This window comes from Drosophila gunungcola (assembly GCF_025200985.1).
Source record: "Drosophila gunungcola strain Sukarami chromosome 2L unlocalized genomic scaffold, Dgunungcola_SK_2 000008F, whole genome shotgun sequence".
NCBI lineage: Eukaryota > Metazoa > Arthropoda > Insecta > Diptera > Drosophilidae > Drosophila > Drosophila gunungcola.
The window spans coordinates 1,776,390-1,797,464 of record NW_026453163.1 but is presented as its reverse complement, the minus strand read 5'-3'; the positions used below and the strand labels follow the sequence as shown (position 1 = coordinate 1,797,464).

The 21,075-nt window shown below is 38.6% G+C and overlaps 2 protein-coding genes across 2 annotated transcripts; one reads left to right on the top strand and one right to left on the bottom strand.

Annotated features, from left to right (window-relative positions):
* Positions 1–1,196: 1,196 nt before the first annotated feature.
* Positions 1,197–2,152, bottom strand: LOC128253361 (uncharacterized). The gene has a single exon (XM_052981705.1). The coding sequence runs from the start codon at positions 1,985–1,987 to the stop codon at positions 1,310–1,312; it is 678 nt and encodes a 225-aa protein (XP_052837665.1). The 5' UTR covers positions 1,988–2,152; the 3' UTR covers positions 1,197–1,309.
* A 6,267-nt stretch (positions 2,153–8,419) lies between these two features.
* Positions 8,420–9,912, top strand: LOC128253328 (uncharacterized). The gene has a single exon (XM_052981643.1). It carries the CDS (start codon positions 8,428–8,430, stop codon positions 9,811–9,813), a length of 1,386 nt encoding a protein of 461 aa, XP_052837603.1. The 5' UTR covers positions 8,420–8,427; the 3' UTR covers positions 9,814–9,912.
* Positions 9,913–21,075: the final 11,163 nt, after the last annotated feature.

The window sequence follows — 21,075 nt, the reverse complement described above, 5'->3', positions numbered from 1 at the left end:
ACTATATGGGCGTTTTTGTACATGCAAATACCTATATAAATCCAATCCAATATAATTGCAGTGGACATGCCAAAGAGCACACCACGGAGTGTTTTGGGAAAAGTGGGTGCTGGGGGCGGCGGGGGGGTTTGTGGATGGTAATGGTGATGGTGCGTTGACGTTGTCATCAAAATAAAATTAATTATGCATTCTATGCGCTGCATTTGAATTGCTTTTGTTGTTTGTTACTGTCATTCGCATTTTGAGTGCGTTTGTTGTGGCGTCGTTGCAGTTTTTGTTGCTCTTGTATCTGGTTATGTTGGTGTTTTTGTTGTGCGGGATTAATGTGGCATTAAAGCACCGCGCATACTTTTTAGCATTTGGATCCGATAACTGCGGGGCAAATAAATTACAAATATAATAATTAAGCAGCATTATTTTTGACAAAACAAATGCACAAACACCGCCACATTGCATCTCACACCCGAAATCGCGGAAATTCGGGGGCGGCTATCTGGTGCAACATAGATGGCGCCACTTTGGGCGTGCTGCGCGTTGTTTCGCTGCACTAAAACGCATTTGTGCATAGGAATTAATTACGCATAATGACAATTTGATAAAATTGAAAAATTACATTTTATTTAAATTGATTTATTGTAATTAAAAATTCTATAATGGCACCCAGGGTCCGAGTTCGCGGTGCCTGCCAGAAATGCATTTGCGAACAATGCGAATTTAATTTTATCATCACTGAACAATGTTACTGGATGATTGTGCGCCCTTGATTAGGCCAACAAAAGTATTCAAATAATTAGCAAAAGTATTTCAAATGCAGTCGGGCATCTGACTTAAGTTGTATTCGCTGTCCGGGTAATTGGAATCGAGCAAGTTTTAATGATTTAATGTTTTCTATGTTGTCATTAAACAAAGAACATTTAATTGGCTTGCTCTGATAGTTGGATCAGAATAAACTATTCCAATTATTTTATAAGGACACATTTATTTAATTAAATATTTAGCATTTGTTTGTGCCCCAAGCACATAAAATAATATTAAGCCGTTTCTTCTTGTATGACTTTTAATATTAATAAAAAGTATCTATCTTTTAAAACTCACATTTCACTGTGATAAAATATTAAAAAATATTTAAAAAAAATATATATATATTTTTATATAAATTTCTCCCTAAATCTTGTTTTTAAGGGTTATTTTTAAAATTTTGTACAACTTTTTATTTATTAATGTCAAAATCCATTTCTTCAAGTTCGCTATGTCTTAGAAGTTTATTTGCCAACACATACAGTATTAGAAAAAGCAAAAAACAGAAAATCTAATAAAAATAGAACACATAGGATAGCTTTTCCTTGATCCATTGCACCAAGCTGCCTTTTTTGGGTGTAATTTCAAGTTCTTCCTCAGACTGTCCCATCTCCATTCGATGTGAAGCTACCTCGTTCGTGTCCTCAACATCCTCTACTTCGATGGTTACGGTCATCGTACTTGTTGTGTCATTATCATGGCGCGTTTCATCGTCCTCAGAACAATGCTCCAGAGCTTCAATAAGGACATTTTCCGTCACGGGATTCTCTACCTTGACTTGCACCCGTATATCGCCGCCATATCCAATCTTTTGGCCATTATAACTCAGCGCTATTTGGCAGTCCACCATACTGAAGTACTTCAGATACATTCGGTTTGTTTGGGTAAAGCTTTTTGCAACAATGTTTCCGATATCGTGGAAGAAGCGATATACAACATAAGCCCTGTCCAATTCATAATCGCTTACGGAGATCCAAAACGTGTTCCTGGGCTCCTGATTTCCTTTCTTTTCAGATATTGCATCTTTGCTCCCTAAGGTAATCTGAGTACGATCTTTGGAGTCGGTCCTTCGTGACTGTGCACCGTCATGGGTGGGTCCTCCACTGTATGTTGGTAGACATTCGTCATCTGAATGTTCTGATAACCAACGCACCCCAAACTCTTTGTTATAACCACGTGTTTCGTTCATTTTGTGTACTTCTATTTATTTAATTTTGCTTGTTAAGGGCTTACGGTTATTTCAATTGCTTATACTGACAGTTTATGAAGTGAAGACTTAACATTTTGTTGGGTTGAGTTACGAAAAGAAAGCTAAAAAATGTACTAAGGACACAAAAATATTTTGGAAGTTAAATCTCTCAGATTATGTGATAATTGATGACTGATAAATCACAAAAAGAATAATATTAAAAATGGAAGCTTTGTTTTTAGATGCCGCAAATAGTTTAACAGAAAAATTTTAGGAAAAATATTCCGAACATAACCACTGTATTACTAAGACAGGCTTTTTAAAGAACGCCTTAAAATAGACCTGAAAAAACATCAAAACACATAAATCTTAGTAATGTAAATCTGCTTCAATAGACGTAGTAAAATAGTTTATATATTGATCGAAAGGTATTGTTATGGTCTTTAATTTGTCATTCTTAGGAGTATCATATTTAGTTATTGTAATGTACTGTCAAAATATATTTACACATTTTTAAGGAAATGTCTTCTATACTGCGTTGCAAGGATTGGGACTGGAAAATCTTCGATAGTGACCACTATCGATGGTGGCCTGTGTCATTATTATCGAACATTAATGAGCCTCAGAAAAAAAACGAACAACATGTAATATTTATATTAAATAAAATAAATCCAAATTATTTATTTTTTTTTTATGCTGATTAGCAATGATCGCCATGATCTGCAGGTCAACTGTCTCACAAAGTTTTCTTTTTAACGTACCCCGTTTTAAACTTTTTGGAAGAACAGAGTATCCTGAATGTCGAAAATTTCCGCAAGATCCCAGAAATATTCCGTAATGTTGTTTAAATATTTTTAAAAAATACCATAAATATGCAGAACAATAAACCAATTTATGTTTTGGTGCCATAGTGTCGATTGTGGGCTGAAACTAAATTTTCCAACCATCGATAGTATCGATAGTGCTATTAATTGTTTTACCAACCCCAGCTGGCATTGACCAAATGTAATGAATTTAAACAAAACCATAAATAAATCGGTTCCCACTGATGGATATATCCTTCCCGGGTTTTATTTATGAACATTTTATTTCGATTCCTGAGGAAATAGCAAATATGATTTAGGTTACCCTATGACCCCACTACACTCTCCATCCAACCGAAAATTTTTGGGCTAGCCCGAGCCACAAGAACCGGCCAACATCAAACGGTTTTGCTTTATTTACGCATAATTTCGAACAATTTATGAGCTAGGTATTCGGGCTCTACATTCATAAATTTCAGAGCTCCAGAACACCGGGTGGGGATCCGAATCGAGGCGAGTTCAAAGCGTTTTCCAGGCCAGAGTCAATAAAATATTACAAATTAGCTGATATAAATACAAGTAATACTTGGAGGCGCCAATGCTTGTGGTGGTGCGTGAAGTGGTTGTGATGGTGATGGTGATGCTGATGGTGGTGCTGATGGTGGTGCTGATGGTGGTGCTGATGGTGACTGTGGCTTTGGTGGCAGTGGTTGCCACCCACAACGAGCCACAAAAAGACCGACGCGGAAGTGTCTTTCACCTGGGCCCATTGAGGGTGCCATTAGCCGGGTCGGAGATTAAAGGCGGCTGCTTCCGTGGGCCAGGTCAGCAGATCTTCAAACGGAGAGTCGATGCGATTGCTGATTGGGTCTCATCATAATTCCAGCGATCGAATGAGTGCCTAATTTGTTTATTTGTTTGCGTTCAGCGGCGGCGGCATTCCTTTGAACCGATCGACTCTATCGAACTCGGGTGCGATCTGACGGATCAGCTACGAAGTCTGTAATGCTTTCCGCCCCACTTTCATAATCCACGGTGATTGCAACCGGGATATCCAAGGTGTTAATCATCCGCGAATCGTTAAGCACAATCTCGAAAACTTCCAGATCAAAGACCTATCTCTTTCTTGACCCAATAAAACAAAACGAGCGTTTCGCTAACGAACTGTGATCCATCTCTTGGCCCCAAGAACAATCCACTGGAATGTTGCGTTGCCGTTTACACTTTCTTTATCAGGTCTTTGGCAGGTGTGATGTTATCAAAGTAAAAAACAGGCGTGCATAATTAATATTTAACTCGCTAATAGCTTTTTGTAGCGGGAATCTTCTGAGAAAAACGATAAAAAAGCTGGATTCGGCAATCCAAAGTGGTAGTACCCATATAAGTAAGTTTGTTCAGATCTTTCCTTATCGGAAGATTTTTGCAGTGTACTGCACGCCTCACTCAAAAATTTTCCTAAATAAAAAAACAAATTTTTTTTCTACATTAAAAAAAATATGACTACATTTTAAAAAAATTTCTAAAACAAGTAAAATATTTTCTATAGGATTTTTATTGCTTTTTTCATTATTATGTTATACATATTATAATCCCGGCCTGGGGGGTAAATGTCTTGGAACATCAAACATTGCGTAGCTATTTTAGACCCGGTTCCCAATTTATATGTTTATATTTGCTTGGAAATGTTCTGTTTTTTCTTTTTACTAGGCTGTCTTTTAAAGACTAGTTAGCAAAATAAATTTTATTGCATACTTTGCATTTCTTATACGGGTTTTGTGCAAAAATGAGTGTGATGCAGTGTGACGCAACCGGCCAATGCGTCTACGAATCCAAAGGTTCAAATCCAGGCAGAGCCCTATAGGCAGAAATAAAAAGTAAGTTTGTTTTTTGCTTTCCTTCCATAACATTATAATTCATCGCATACAGATATAAAAATAGGTACCAGCCCGCTCCCCACCCAAGGTTAAAGGGTATTTTTTAGAAAATCTTTTATAAAAAATAACAATTTTTTTATGTTTTAGAAAAATGTTGCCCAATTTTTAAAAAACCTTATTTCTGTAATAGAGACAAAATCTCCCATAAATCCAAATCGAAGCCGATTTTCTTAAATCAAATTAAATTTTCTATTTTTTAGAAAACAATTTATTTTGACTGCATGTAAAAGGCAGCAAGGAAAAGCAAAGCAAGCACCCAATATATTCCAAGGCCAGAAAGCCAAAGAAGGCCAAAAAAGGAAGCAAAATTTTGTAATATAAAAAAAAATAAAATTTACATACATATTAAAGAAATGCTTGAAGAAAATTAATATGCATCAGTTTGTACAACAAATTGTTACCAACAATTTAAGTAAAATTTTAAGTTCTCTATTCAAACGTGTAATGCATTAACATTTCTTCTGATTTTTTTAGAGGTTTATTTATAATGATGAATTAGAGCAATAAGGAAAGCGTTTATTCCTCATTTTTGAGTTTCGGTCCTTTAATTATGTATATTAAGTGTAATACGAACAATTACGTATATAATACTTAAATACATTTTTTAATCTCGATTGTACAAAAATTTCATTGGCCATTTCACGGTATTTAATTTTAATTCATTCGGTTGTTTTGAAATCGCTCAGCAACACAACTAAAATGCTGTTTATATTTCTTAGTGGAGGAATGGGTGGAGGAGGAGGTGTGTGTGTGGGGGTGGGGGAGGTGCCGTGGAGGTCGTGCGTCTCTGCCAACTTCGCTGCTCGAATTGCCGGCAAATTTTGCACATGCAGCTCTGTTTACAAGTGTGCATGTGTGTGTGTGTGTGTTTGCTTTTGGATTTGTTTGTGTTGGCGAGCAGAGCGCGCGGCTCTCTCTCTTGTTCTCTGGCCTTACTTCTCGCAAATTGAAGCTCTCTCTTGCAGCGCTGCTTCCAATCAGAGAGAGAGAGAGAGAGAGAGAGAGAGAAAGAGACGCGGAGAGGGCTCTGCCAATTGGTCTTACGCTCTCTCATTTCCCCTGTGTGCAGAGACAGCTGCAGTTCCATTTCAAGCGTTCCGGATTGCCCCGCTATTTCCCCTTAAACAGCGTTCGCTCTCTCTCGCTCTCAGCCTCGACTTCCCCTTTCCCGAACAGCGGTGCATGGCTCTATCTCGCTCTTGCCCCCAATGGAAGTGAGCTAGTTTAAGGTTTTGCTTCTTTTTCGCTCTTTATTTATTTCGCTTTTTACGCTTCTTTGTTTTTACCTTTCTGCACATGTGTGTGTGTGTGTGTGTGTGTTGTGAGTGTTAATTGTTGTTGCTGCCAAAGTAAAGTGCTCTGGAAAACGGGCCGAGGGTGTTTTGTCATATTCCGTCTTGATTTCTTCAAGTTCACTTTTATGATTCAGTTTCGCCCATTCTTCCATTGCTTTTTACCTTACTTTATTCGGCATAGGTCATTATATTGGGGGATCAAAACATGGCGATAGAGCAGTTTGGGCAATCAAAAATTAAAAAAGTTTGCAAACATATGTACATACATACATACATACATATATGTACATATGCATATACAGTGGGCAAAATAAGTTTAAGTACACTTTGCACTGAAACTCCATATAAAATGTTCGTTACCTTTTTTGCTCACTGTATGTATTTACATACCTTTGTAAGTTTAAGCCGTATGTTTTTACGTACATATTTACAAACATACTAGGGGGTCCTGAAAAAGGTAAAATAAGAAAAGATTTACATATGTGTGTTCTAAGTTTATGCGAAAAATAAAACTATTTTATGTAACGTTTAAGGCGTTACTAAATTTACTTTGAGATTTCAAACAAATAACTTTTTCGAAGCGATTGCCACTTAGAATTTGTATCAAATATGAAAGGAGGCTTACTTGGTCAATCCTAATTATTTTTACAGACTGAATCACGATTGACGACCGATACATACATCCCGAGTTAAAGTAAAAGTTTCATTAATTAAACTTCCCTAAACTGGCTTTTCGATGACTCGTACCAAAATTTGAATGGCAAAAGCGTTTATCGATAATAATAAATCAAATTACTCTTTAGCTCGAACCAAATATTTGCTCCCCGCATGGACGTTTTTACTTCAATACTGAAAACATTCCGCCAAAAATGTGCTCAAAAAAAATTATTAGAAACATTTTTATTCGATACGCAAGTATTCAAATTTCATTGTTCTTCGAAAATGTCTTAATTCCAATATTCTGTGGTCACGGATAGGTGAGTTTCGAGTCCGTATCTGACTGTCTTCAAAACGTAGTTGCCATTTAATTGTGTATTTGTAATTTTGGCCTTTTATTCGGCTACAGCTATAACAAGAAGAAGAGGAACAATCGGGCTTTAGTGCCCAGGCATAACTGCTATCCCACAATTGAAGTCAATATTACGAAATAATATAATACTAATTAAATTAAAGTACAATACTTCAAATGAAATTACTCAAAAGGGCCTACAACAATAAAAATTTAAATAATAATAAAATAATGTTTGTTACATATAAGATGTGAGCCACTGTTCATGCAAAGCAATTTTTTTACTCATCCAAAAAAAAATTCTTTGCATTGCAAACTCCAATTTTAGTTAAAGGACATTTTTGTGACCACCACGACAATAGCAGGCTTTGGCTTAGTTTGTGTACCTACACTGGGAAAAAATTATGAAAAATAATTTTTAAATTCCAAATTAGTGATACAAGCGTCTTCCGTGAAAGTGTCAAAGAAATCTATTAAATAGATATCTATAAAATTCGGAATTTGGAATGTTTATACGATGTACAATCTTGTTTTTTAACTGAATTAGGTTGGACTAGATATGAGCGGTTGGAACATAGGTTTTAAATTTGATTTCCTTGGAACCCCATTTAAACAAGGGACACAATAATTAGACTAAACAATTGAATAATGAATACACCACATCACATCGGATGTCCTTTTATTGTCATGAATGTGGCAACGTGTCACAATTTTACTATATTCATAAATTTGACAGATTTCATTGTCACTAAATTTTTGATACTTTAATTGTCCTAGCGATGGTTTTTCTGAAGAGCAGGGAGCTTACGAAGAGCATCTTCCTCTCGGGCAGGTGTCTTTACCAATTGCTGGCCTGTGCTTGCCGGAGTTCCCGGCGGATCCCGAGTGTCGGCTACCTAAGCACCGTGAGCAATGTGGAGCAATTCCTCCAGAGCAGTTCTTGGCCGGCGAGCAGTATTTTGTTTGTGGAGAAGATCCAGCCAATTTGGCCGGACAATGAGGTTCAAATGGATAGCGCGCCAAAAAGGAACATTGTTCTCGAAATCAAGAAGCATATATTGCGAATGGTCGACTTGATCGCCCAGTTCGTACGCCCCGTGTCGCCTCAACTCTTGTTCAAAATCCTAAATCCATTTGGGCATTCTTGGAACATGTGTCAGGAAGATGAAGACGAGGAGTTCCCGATGAACCGTACAGAGGTCAACGCCTTGCAGCCGCTCAAGCTGGGATCCCAAGACGACTAAGTGGGTCGCTCTTAGCCCAGAAGATTGAAGAATTGAAGAATTCCATGAAGGGGCGAGTAACTCAACACCCAGACGCTAGCCACTTTTAAATTTCCCATGACAGTTGTACTTAAATTCGGAAAATATATATTTTTATCAAAAACGGAATCGCCACAATGCTCGGCCTAAGGAATGGCATCTTCGCGGGCAGTCTTCTCGGCAGCGGCTCTTGCTTTCAGCGACTTGCGCCGTGTACTTGTCGCTCTTCGCAAAAGCCTCAGCCGAGATTCTCCGCGAAGAAACCATTTAAGCCGCAATTGGCAAGCAGTTCAGGTTCAGAGGAGAACAGACGCCTGCTGGCGTTGATGGAGACGGGGTGTCGATGTCCTCACAGGTCGACCAAGGAGCGTTGGTTCTTCACCAACCGGCATATTATTCTGTCCCTAGCCACTGTCCTGAATCGTCCGCCGGATTTGGTGACCGACTTTCTGCACTCGCTAACCCTGCAGAACTTTTCTCAGATCCTAAAGCCCTCCGATCCTCCGGGGATTTTTTGCAAAGTACCCTATGTAAACTGTTGCACCTGCGAAAACTACATGAGAATTTTTGACGCTCATGGGAACGTCAGGAGCCGCTTCACCCCTGACTCGCTAGAGCTACTAATGCGTGCCGTACAAACTGTGTTGAGACAGGATTCCCTTGGGCAAGCGGAACCATTTGACTTACGTTTTGGCGCCCAACATAGGGCAATTGAACGGGCTTCCAAAGCAAAGAGAGCTGGCATCGATCGCGACTCCATCGCTCGGAAAAATGGGAAAAGACGATTAAGAGTCTCGGAGGCGAGGGCGTATGAAACCACAAGTCGTTTGCACAGCGGACTGAAGGAGACCACAATCGGAGATCCGGGATACATTTTCGGGCTTAGCCTTGAGCCAATCGACTTTGATGTCCCTATCCAAAGGCCAGAAACTTGGGCTCTGGAGGATGCCCAAACTTCTGAGCGAATCCAGCGACTGGGCAGTCTGCTCAGGCAGGTGAATGAGAAGACTTACCTGACGAGCGATGCGGGCAAACTAATAACTGCCATAAAAAACCTCGAATGGGATAGTCCCGCCCATAATAGAAAGCCCTCTACAACTGATAACGAAATTATTAAGCGATTATCGGATTCCTACTATGAAAGGGTCAAGGCCTCTGGTTCGAAGGCACACCTTAAGAAAAAGACAAAATCTTCAAAAATAAGTCTCACAAAAGTTGATCACCCGACGTTAGGAATGCAAAAAAGTCGAATATCTTATGGAGAGGCGATTCCGGTTCTCCTGCACGAACCCTTCGACAAGAAAAAACCCTGGACTTGGATGCGCCGGCATCCGAACCAGATTCGGATGAACGACTTGGGTGAAATTTCGCATGGCAGCACCCTGGATCAGTTTATGCAGGAGGAAAAAGAGCGCTCCTCGGTGCACACAGTGATCTCCACGGATTTGAGTTCCAAGGCCGCGAAGATCCGACCGAAGTTCGGCCAGAAGAAATCCAAGAGTCGATCTCGACATTTCACATAGACTTCCGTTTCGTCCGTGTAACGCCTTTCTTTAATGAATCTTAGAGAACCCTACCTGTAGGTACACGAAATTCATAAATGGCAGACATATTACGTAATAGAAAATAAATATTGAACAGTTTAATAAAATAATATATAAAAATTGAGCTTTTCGATGAACATTTTCAATTTGTTGGAAGATATGATGCTTAGATATAATTCATATATAAAATAAAATAAACTCGTATTAGTTTGTGCCTGCAAATTCAATAATCATATTTAATATTAACATTAAATATTTATTTCCATGCCTATAGAACAATAGGTTGGTATTAAAATGTGTTTTATTTTAGCACTATAACTTAGGAAATAATCTATATTTTGCTTGCACGGTTTTATACTTTTTCTGAGAACAGCCACAAAGGTTTGTTTATGTCTTTTGTAAGCAATGTAAGCGATTGAAATAAGGACAGATTAATTATAATGGGCCGACAATCTGTCGTATTTCATTCAAATATGTAGCTAACCTCAAATCTCTCATTTCCCGAATTTTAGACATCAAGTGTTCTCATTTATAAATAATTATGCAGCTATGAGTAACAAATTAGAAAATACATTTTTAATGGCCAAACTATTTTTAGATACATTAAAATTTCAGTTTCACATTATTAGATAAGTGATAAAAACAAACATATTTAAGCAAGACACTTTTGTCTTTGGTGAAACGTATTAAGCATTATGAACATGTTTAAAAACACTTGCTAAATTTGATTAAAAAGAAGAATCTTAATACCACCGTTGGTTTTTTCCACAAGTTTGCGCTCCCTGTTTTCAATTGCAATGTCAGAGCGGGGACCAGTTTGCGCCCATCTGGCTATAATACTCTTTCCCCAAGCGGTGGCATTGGAACTCAGCCTAATGCCACCGCAACTGTGCTGTTAAATCATTTTGATAATGACACCCGAGACACTGGGGCCTTCGCTGAAGAGTAGTTTCCCTTTGGGGGCGCTACGTAGAATTATTTTTAGACCGCCACGTCGCACCGTTTTGGTATATTTTCGTGATTTGAGTTTTATGACGTGTAGTAATTTGTTGGCTCGTTAAGTTTCTTAAATAGGCTGGGCGCAGAAGGGAAAAGATTCAACGCTATGCAACCCGTTCACTGCATATCAAAATGATCTTGCATTTCGCTTGGCTCTCTGGTCAATAAAATTCCAAAATTTTTTACGACCAGCAAAAGGGAAATCCGAACGAAATGTTTTTTATTGCCCCAGAAACACTCAATAAAAGCGAATTATTAGTGTTGGATGGCTGTTCTTTCTTTTTGTTTGCTGGCCCGCCTTTCCAATTCTATTCCATATTTTTGGTCCGCCGTTTGTAAGCTTTTTTGCCCTTTATCCCTTTTTTTGGTTTAGGTGTAAATGCATTTTTATTACAGTTTTAAAGCCAACAACAGTTTATAGTTGGGCTTTCTTTTTCCCCCAAATTGTGTACTTCTATTTGTGTGGCTGTGTTATGAGCCCTTAGCTTTTTGTGGAGGTGGCTTTTTTAAATGGTGATCTGTTGTTTATGAACATACGTATTTATTATGGCTTTTATATTTCGAGAATTACAAGTTTTGATTAATTGTTTTAATGGTCCATGTGAGAATGTATGTGCTTCAAGCCTGTATAATGTTTAATAAACAAGTGGGAATTAATAGTTCTATTATGAAAAGTTGAATTTAAGTCTGAAATAAAAATAAATAAATACCTTATATTTTTTTTTTATATTATTATATACTCTTAGACTAAAATGGTATATTGTATTTATTATGTATTCGTTACTTCTTTTTATTTGTTTATTATTATAAAGTTTTTAAATTAGTACGCTAGTTACAAAGTGATACAAAATAGAAGAAAATGCCTATTTCTATAAAATAGGACTAATACTGAGATAAACTACAACCCAGGTCGTTGTTTAGTTAATATTTGATTTAAATATAGTTAGTTTTAAGGTGTGCGGATAGTATTCATTTAAAACGTGGCTCTGCTTATATTCTTAGGGTAATTTGGAAGCTGATTCCACGATCGAAAATTGTCATTCGCAAGTCAGAGATCTGGGTCTTATGCAAACAATGTTGTGACTCTGAGTTGTTCAATCAAGTAAATTGATTTTTTTTGGGAAATTAATTTTTTATGAATACATAAGTCCCTCATTTTTATCCAGTCGATCAATTCCATGCCAAAAATGTAACACTATTAAGTATATAAATTCTTCATCAAAATCAATAGCCGAGTCGATTCATCCATGTCCGTCTATCTGTTCGTCTGTCCGTCGAGATCTCGGAAACTATAAAAGCTAGAGATTTGGGATTCTACATGCTTAATTTTAGTCTCTAATTATGCTCACACATTTTATTTAGAAAACTGGCCACGCCCACTCTAACGCCCACAAATCGCAAAAGACTTTTAAATCACTCTTAGAGATGGTAATTGTAAATTATCCGGCAGATGGCGCCACCTAAGTGCGATTATTTATTATATTTTGGAATTGGTTAGCTAAGTACCATATCTTATTGTTTTAAAATGTATAGCTAACAGAAATAAATGGAAACGCATCTGAATTGAGAAACTGCAACTACTCGTAAACAATTTCCTCTTTCAGTGAAAAACAAGAGTATAACCCGCGATGAGGAAACATTCCCCACTCTGCGAACGGGAATGTGAACGAGTATGTCGCCTGTCAGACAGTGACATCATAATAGTGTCATTGTCATCAGACCTATTGCATCGGGGTTACGGCTCAACTTCCAAATTGTCAAAAAAGAGCGTCGCAAACGAGGCGAATATGCCAGAGCCATAAATCAAAAAAAGCGCCACATGACGAGCTAAACCAACAAAAACAATTAGAAATAAGCGCAAAAACTAAACGGAGCCGGAGGATGTGTGTGTGGATGTGCGCTATGCGCTCCATATGCCGGGCATAAATAAACAATGCAGGCCAGGACCAAGCCAACAAGGACAACAACGGCAACGACAACGACAGCGACAACATTTCATCAACGCAAACGAGCGAAACGTTTATCAACTGCTCAAATGGCCATTAAACGTGTGTGTGTCCCGACATCAACGCCCCAAAGCGGCAATGGAAAGTGGGAAGTGGGAAGTGGGAAGCCAGGACTATCTGCCAGGACATTCATCAAACGATAAATTGAGTGAATGACTTCATGATGGCGATGCAAAAGGGGCGCACTTCCTCACTTCCGGTCACTCACACACCCGGACAATTGGCCATGTTGCAGTTGTTGGCCCGGAGGCGGTGCGTTTGCCACGCCCCCTCGCACCAGGGCGAAAGGATGGAAGATGGAAAGCCCGGAGAAAAACCCATTTTGAGCGACTGTTTGCCTTAAATTGCCATCACATCCTGTTGGAGGACAACGGCTGGCCAATTGTTTCTCTGATTGGTATTCATCCATGGACTGACCAGTTGGTGCAGCCGTCAGGACCTGTTATCCTTTCGGCTCCAGTTTTTGGCCGATTTTCGGCACTCTTGTCTTCGTCCTTAGGCCACATCCATCATTCGGCGCCCGACGTGACGTTAGTGTTTTAATGGACTCCACTTGTCTGCCTTGATCACAGGACCCAGGACTCCGGATCCAAGTCCAGTCCCGTCCCACATCCATTGACTGCATTGTTTGTCTACGTGTTGGCAGCTGAGTCTGAGTCTGTCAGCCGGAATGAGGGGTTTTTTATTGCAGTCCAGCTCGGAGTCATTTGCATCTTTATTTGAGTCAGAGGCGTGTTTGTCTTTCGTCCTTGCTCTTGATTTGGCGTACACTCAAAGAACGCGGCGAGAAAGCTTGCAAAATAACTACGGGGAAGTTTAAAGGAAAATGTGGTTATATACTTGCAATTAATGTAAGTCTTGTTAATGAATTAGGCCAAACTACTAACATAAATACTTTGCTATGGTGCTATTTCATACTCATATAAAAAAATGTAAAATTTAAGCAAATTTATTTATTGCTGTTACGTATTAAGCTTAGTAGCTTCTTACCTGAATCGACATCTGTATCCAAATTTTAATCAACAAATTATATATTTTGTAACATTTCAAAAAGAAGACGGTCGGCTGATAACGCAACATAAAACCCATAGTCTATGTTTAAAAGGCGTGTGTTCAGACCATAAAAATGGATACAGAAATAATCGATTTTTTAACTTATAACAATACAACTCAGTTTGTGAAGGATAGGCTTTACGAGTAGTTTTTGTAGGTTTTATTTGGATGGGTTTTAATAGAAAACACATTAAATGGCTTTGCTTAGCTGCTGCTTAGCTCGGTGATATTGATATTTTATGTGACCGTATTGCAGGAATACGACTTTAACAACACTCTTTTCTGTCAGAAGTTGTCCCAGATGGATAATGAAGACTGTCTTAGGAAGTGAACCCGATTGAGTGGCGAAGTCTGTTTACACAAGTCGCAAATGCATTCCCAGATTTGTCAGCCAGGACTACCAGTGATCGTGGCAGAAACGGAAATATTGGCAACAAAGATGCACATTTAATGAGCTTACAATGCCCGGAGCGATTGAAGGCGATTCCATCATATTGGCGGCTTATGTCAGACGACTTCCTGACATTAATCGTGGCGACGGCTGCTGGCCGATTTTAATCGCTGCTAATATTAACTAATTGGCATACTTAGTCGGCGATGAGAGCGACAGTGTGCGGTAGTGCGCCTCACAAGCTCTCCATCAAGATGCGACACGGCCTGAAATTATCTAATGAATTTTCACTTAATCCGAATCAAAAGTGGCGATCAAGATGCGGCATCCGTTTGCATCTGTTGCCGTCGTCAGCCAAAAGAAAACTCTTGCCTTGTGTTGTGCTATGCTGTGTTGGGTTGTGTTGTGTTGTGTTGTGTCGTTGGTTGTCATAATCCGATCAGCAGGCGAATCCGAGGCCCAAGGCCCCAGAGGATCCCCTCCCATGGAGCAGGGCCAAGCAGAGGGGACAGGGACGGGGACGGGGACGGGGACGGGGACGGGGACGGGGACGGGGACGGGGACGGGGACGGGGACGGGGACGGGGACGGGGACGGGGACGGGGACGGGGACGGGGACGGGGACGGGGACGGGGACGGCAGTCTGTGACGGCACCCAAGATATGATCTGCGAGGTCGTCAGCACGGTCTCGATCTCGGTGCCCCTGCTTTCCTTTTCCTCCATGCTGACTCGGTGAGTATTCGCGTTGATTTTCATTTCACTCTGGCTAATAATTCGCCTGACAGATATTCAGGCATAATTAGAGATTAATTGTTCTATTCATAATTGGTCTTGGCTTGATATTTTTGGACATTTGGCAGGAAGGCGAAAATTACATCAACGTGGGCTTCTCTGGCTGTCACAGTTGTTAAATGGCAGAAAGTGACAAGAGGTGGGGATGGGACCCAGAATGACAGCAACAGTTGCCCATGCGGAATCGAATTTGAACATGACGAGTGGCTAGAATAGATTCTCAGCTAAGCGCAAAAGATTGTAAAAAATCGATTTGCATTTCAACACATTCTCTCCTCACCCAAAGTATTCAACAAATTCCTATTTGATAGCTTTCTATCAAATATACATACCATACCTTTGCTAACTTTTTTATGGTGCAACTACAGCAAATATCAATAGAACTTCAAGTGGACAAAAATGCGATGTTTTAGTTCCAGCGATACCAGTACACATTACCTTTTCAAAAACTAAAATTGTATTTTTTGTGACATTTAAGAACTGGGGAACAAATATAAAAAAAAGGGGAAAACATGAAACAAAATGAATTCTATTTAATGAATCTATTTTTGAAACCTAGCTAATAATTAAAAGAAAAACAGAAAATTTTACAAGCTTTAATGTTATATTAAGAGTTAAAACAGTTTGCCTAAAATCAGCAAAATTAAGCTAATAGGCTAACAATGCTCTTTGATCGAATCAATTTAATTAGTTTTCATACAAAATTGTATTTTTATGTTAACCTGCTCCAGTAACCTCTGCAAATGTATACACCAGATCCTTTGTTCTCTGAAAAAGTAAAAATGTTCCAAATTATCTTATGCACCGCATCTATAACATTTGTTAAACCTTCCTCAAATAATATTTGACAGAATATGCTTGTGCTTCTTGCCAATTTTCTTGTATTTCTCTCGTTTCAGCTTGTGTAATTTGTGTTATTTGCCCATAAAGTTGATGGCTGGCTCGTTTGTTTGACATTCCGCAGGACATGACCGAAACGGAGGACTCGCAAAGTGAAAGCAGTAGCATATTTTATTTCTCCTAATGATAGCGCGCGCAGAATGTCTCCAAGGACCAGGGACCAGAGCCAAAACAGAAACAGAACCAGAAGCAGAATCAAGAGCCATGCCAAAGTGGCCAGGCGAAAGAAGGAGCACATAAAATGTGAAATTTATGCTCTGGCTTTCCTTTGTTTTTACTCAAATCGCACATAGATTATACAGAATTATGACGAGCGCGTGTCTGTCCATCGAGCAGGACAATGGACGAATGTCGACCGCTCGAACCGACTTTCTTGCTGTCGTTATCGTTGTCCTGCGCAAATAGTTTTCATAAATTAATTTTATTTCGTTTGCGGAGCCTTGGACAAAGGTCCTGCGACCGATTTCCAGACAGTTACATATTTCTTCCTTAATTGTGCTACAGTTTTGTTTCGTCTTCTTGGCGAAAATTGACGTAAATTAGAGCACTTTGCGTCGATTTGCAACGATTTGGGGTACGAAACTTGTATCGCAAATCCATAAATATTTATATTTATGGTTTAGGGAATGTTATAAATGGTTGCAAAAGTTTGCTGTACACACCAAATTGCGGGTTGGAAATGGTCTGCATAGCGATCACGTTCTATCTATCTCTGGGTCCACAATTCTGGATACGTCAGCAACTTTCGGTTGACTAATGTGGAATTCTGATTAACTTTTTAAAAAATATTAAAGACGATAAAAATAATTTTACTTGGTATAATAAAAAAATAAAATTAAATTATCCACAATTTTGTAGAGCAAAGACCCAATTACTTTATTTAAATACATCTCTTAACTCTGTTGAACCTCGTATCTCAATCAGTTTACAATTTAAAATCTAAAAAAGTAAATAGTATATAGCCAAAAGTATACCCGCCTGAATTAGGTGACAACCCAAATTCGTGTTTTTTGTTGCCAATTCCGTTTGTTTTCTGCGAGTACAAACAAATCCACAGAAAGTGTTTCGTTTAAATCCGCAACTGAAATCGTAAAAATGAATTTTTAATGCCTGAAATGGTGGCAGGGTAGACCGGGGCGATAGAAGGGAATAGATGGAGAGACATCCCACAGAAGCGGACAGTGGATAGTGGATAGTGAAAGGCGGAAGGACCCAGCAGCTATTTGGCTTGGACCGGCCAACCATCATTTCAAAATAACGTATCGTAAATTTTCAAGTTAACATCAAAATTGTGAAAATTATGTACAGTTCCCAGGAACAGCCGAACAGCCACGAGGGCAGACCGAGAACATTCATAACCAAATTTATTGCAAATAAGAAAAATGTCCGCCAACGAAAGACGGACGGAGACGGAACCAGAGTGAGGGAGCTAGAGGGGGTTGGTGGGAAAACCACCAGATAGACAGGAATGTGAGCGGGCTGAGTGGAAAACTTCAGGCTAGGAGGAGGACATGCCAGTCGAGCTGTGAACGTAGTAAAAGTGGCCACAGGACAACAACAAGGATTGCGCCGGAGCTCTGTAGTTTGCCCACCCATGTCCCACAGCCCCAACCCTCCCCATCTGCGGTCAGCAGAAAATGTAGAAAAATAGATGAGAAGCAAAGCATAAAAAACATAAATTCCACACACAGAAAGGAGACACACACAGGAAAAACAACAAGAGCAAAAAATGATGAAAGACAAACATGCGCCACAAGGATAATGGACAGCGGCAGCGAGCGAGATGGAAAATCGGGGACACTTTTGTGGGTGTTGTGCGCACACAAAACTTTTCCACGACCAAGTTTGACGGGGGGTGGGAGTTTTCCGAGCATGGGAGTTGGGAGGAAGGGTCATCGGGTGGCTTCCATCAAAACAAACAACGGGGCCAAGCACTTGACGAGCGCCGACTATTCGAGTATTCGAGCATCCGAGCATTCGAGGAGCCTAGGGACATCCACACCACCGGGTTGACCCGAACCGAAAAGTGTTGGAATGTTTCGCTAGTTGAGCTGAGTTGGCTGGGGTCTTACCGAAGTAGGGTGTGTTGCTGGAATTGGCATCTGGAAAGCAGAATCCTATTGCGGGGAATTACTTAGGCTAATAGAATATTTACATTTATCAAGTAATATTTTAATTAGTTAAGTTTTATCATAGAAAGAATTAAACGTGTTTTGTATTGGAATACGATGTTTATTTAGTTTGTTTATCTAAAATCAACTTTAAGGATAAATTATATATTTGGTACTATAATCGTTTTAACGTGCCCCTCTGGCTTGTAATGCACTGTTTGATATGATTTGTCTAAAACCAAAAATATTTCGATTTACAGTCTGTCTATCAAATTTAAAAAAAACTTTAAAACATATCTAATTATAAGAGATTTCTTGAACCATAATATATTCATAAAATTAAGCCAAAACAAACCGAATTGTACTTAAAAATTAAATGTATTGAAATAAATTTGTTTTTTTTTTATTTGTTTACTTTAACATTAAGTCCTTACTTACATGCTTATTTTAAAATATAAACGGGTCCAGCCAAATCGATTTAATAAAAAAATTTAAAACTTTCTAGTTTATATTTACAACTCTTTTATTAACATTACATCAAAATAAACCCAGATGAAATGTCAAATTAAAAACGAAACCCCATCAGCAAATGGGGTTTCCACCCTCTTAAATAGCCCTTATTCAAAAGGGTGGGAAGGATGTGAAGTGGTAAACAATGAAGTGTCGTCTGTAATTACACGTGCCACGCCCACTCACATGACAAAACAAAAACGGAAGGCCCGAAAATGAAAAGTCCTCGATGTGACAAACAACGGAATTGCTATTTTTGAACCAAAAAAAATTCCAAATTTGTGCAGACTTTTCAGCTGTGTCAAAAAATTGTCAGCACAGAGTAAATGGAAGGCCTAACTGCCCTTCCAAACACCACCACCACTCTCCATCCCACCCACCCCTTTTCTCACCCTCCGGCTACACATTCAAATATGTCATAGTAAATATGAGCAACATTCTGCTGCAAAAATTTGACACTTGATATTTTGAAAATTGTCTGCGAGCAAAAAGAACAAAAATAAAAATCGACCGAAATGGAAATGGCTTTTGAATTTGAAGAGCATTGCCATCAAAACATTCTACGAATGGCAAACATTTTCGATTTATTTCTAATTAGAGACAACTTTTTGTTGGACGTTCTCGTCTTTGTTGTACCCGGTTTCGATTTTGGTCGCATTGCCTAATGAGTTTCAACATTTGCTCGCAGCTGAAATTATTTGACAGTTGTCATTTTGACAGTTTTTGGCAAAAATTTGAATAGGATGTGCTGAAATAGAAAAGCTTAATCGAAGTTGAAATACTCTTTAACAGTATGTAGTTTTGTTTAGCTTCCCCAAAACTTTAAAGCCGCTTTTAGAAAATATTTTATTTATATAGGATTTAAAAAAACCTATGTATAAAGAAAAGATTAATTTTCAAGTATTCCGTCCACTGAAAATGGCTACGTAAATTTAATAAGTCATAAAGTCCAAACATTAAGTGGAAAAAATTAAAATTAAGGATGAAGGCGTGGCAGTGGCAGTGAGAATTACAAAATATCCTAAAATACATCCTAAAATGTATACATTAAATACATCCTATACCAAGCGTTTAAATTAAAGCTTTATTGATGGCCAAGCTAGCTTTATGTATTGTTAAGGATTTCAAGTAACCGACCAACTATGAACATTAGTGCATAATATAAGAACAAAAATAGCTCAGCTTTTTTAAATACCAGAAGTATATATATTATTATATTACATTATTATTATATTATATTACATTTTATAAATTTAGAAATTATGTTTCTTAGTCTGTCTCTACTCGGTTCTAAAGATATAAGCACTTGCATTAAGGGATATATTATTACCCATATATCTCACGTTAGCACCACAAAATAAAATAAAAAATAAACCCAAAACTTTAAAATATAATATCAGTAATAATAATCTTTGGTAATTAAAAGAAAACTATAAGCTATCAAAAAAATATACCAAACCAAATACTCAGCATTTATAAAATACAAATGTAACATTTTCTTTAATACAGCGAATATTTAGTCTTTTCGATGAGTTGAGATCATTTTGACAAAAGCGCCGAAAATCCCATTAAACATGTTGTACCCCATTAAGAAAATTCATTTAGCCAAATTAATTAACTTGTTGTTCTTAGCGACAACAATTACGAGAGAGTGAAAAGAACGCTTCCATCATCATAAAATATTTGCCGATGAGGCGTGAAAATTAATAAAAATTATAAAAAAAAACGTATGCGACTCTGGAATATATGTATAAATGGAAAGCATTTCGGATAGCTTCTTGCTGGTTTTTTTCGACTGAGCTGCTATTAAATCATAATAAAAAATGATAATTGCGATTTTCACCCGACAAGCCGTAAATTAATGCCACGCATGCGAGTGAGACAAGTGTAAGTCGTGATTCAAATTGACGTGTCAGCAATTAACATAACTCTCGGTCATGAAAGAAGAGGCGTTCGAAATGCCCAAGAAGAGCCCGCGGCCCACGCATTTGAATTTCCGCATTTCGGGTTCGGGTTCGAGTTCGGGACCAACGGCATTCGTCAATATCTCTGTCCGCGCCTTCATAAATCGGATCCAGTCACAGGCACAGTCACAGTCACAGGCAGTGGCATCCAGCAGCTGCATCATCACATTCTGGCCCGTTTCCTCTGGTCAAACGGTTCGAAGACATTTTCCGTTGACACCGCGGATTTGCTGTCCCCCAGTCTCCCCAGTCCCCCCTCAACCCCAACCATCATCCTTCGGGCGATGCGTGGGCTGCCTCAGCTTTCTTCTCTGTTGTGAAAGATCTTCGCTAAGGAGGAAAATATTTGGAAGATAAATAAACTAATAAATCATTATGTTAAATTGGCATAATATTTATTTTAGTGCCTTGATTTTTCAGCGCGCCTCTCCGAAATTCAAATAGAATGGTAACATGTGTTATGTGGGAAATGCTCTTGGCATGTTCGACTGTCAGTCCGTTCAAAGTTTACAAGA

Coding starts and splice junctions, on each gene's coding strand:
- LOC128253328 (XM_052981643.1), top strand. CDS start 8,428: ATGCTCGGCCTAAGGAATGGCATCTTCGCGGGCAGTCTTCTCGGCAGC.
- LOC128253361 (XM_052981705.1), bottom strand. CDS start 1,987: ATGAACGAAACACGTGGTTATAACAAAGAGTTTGGGGTGCGTTGGTTA.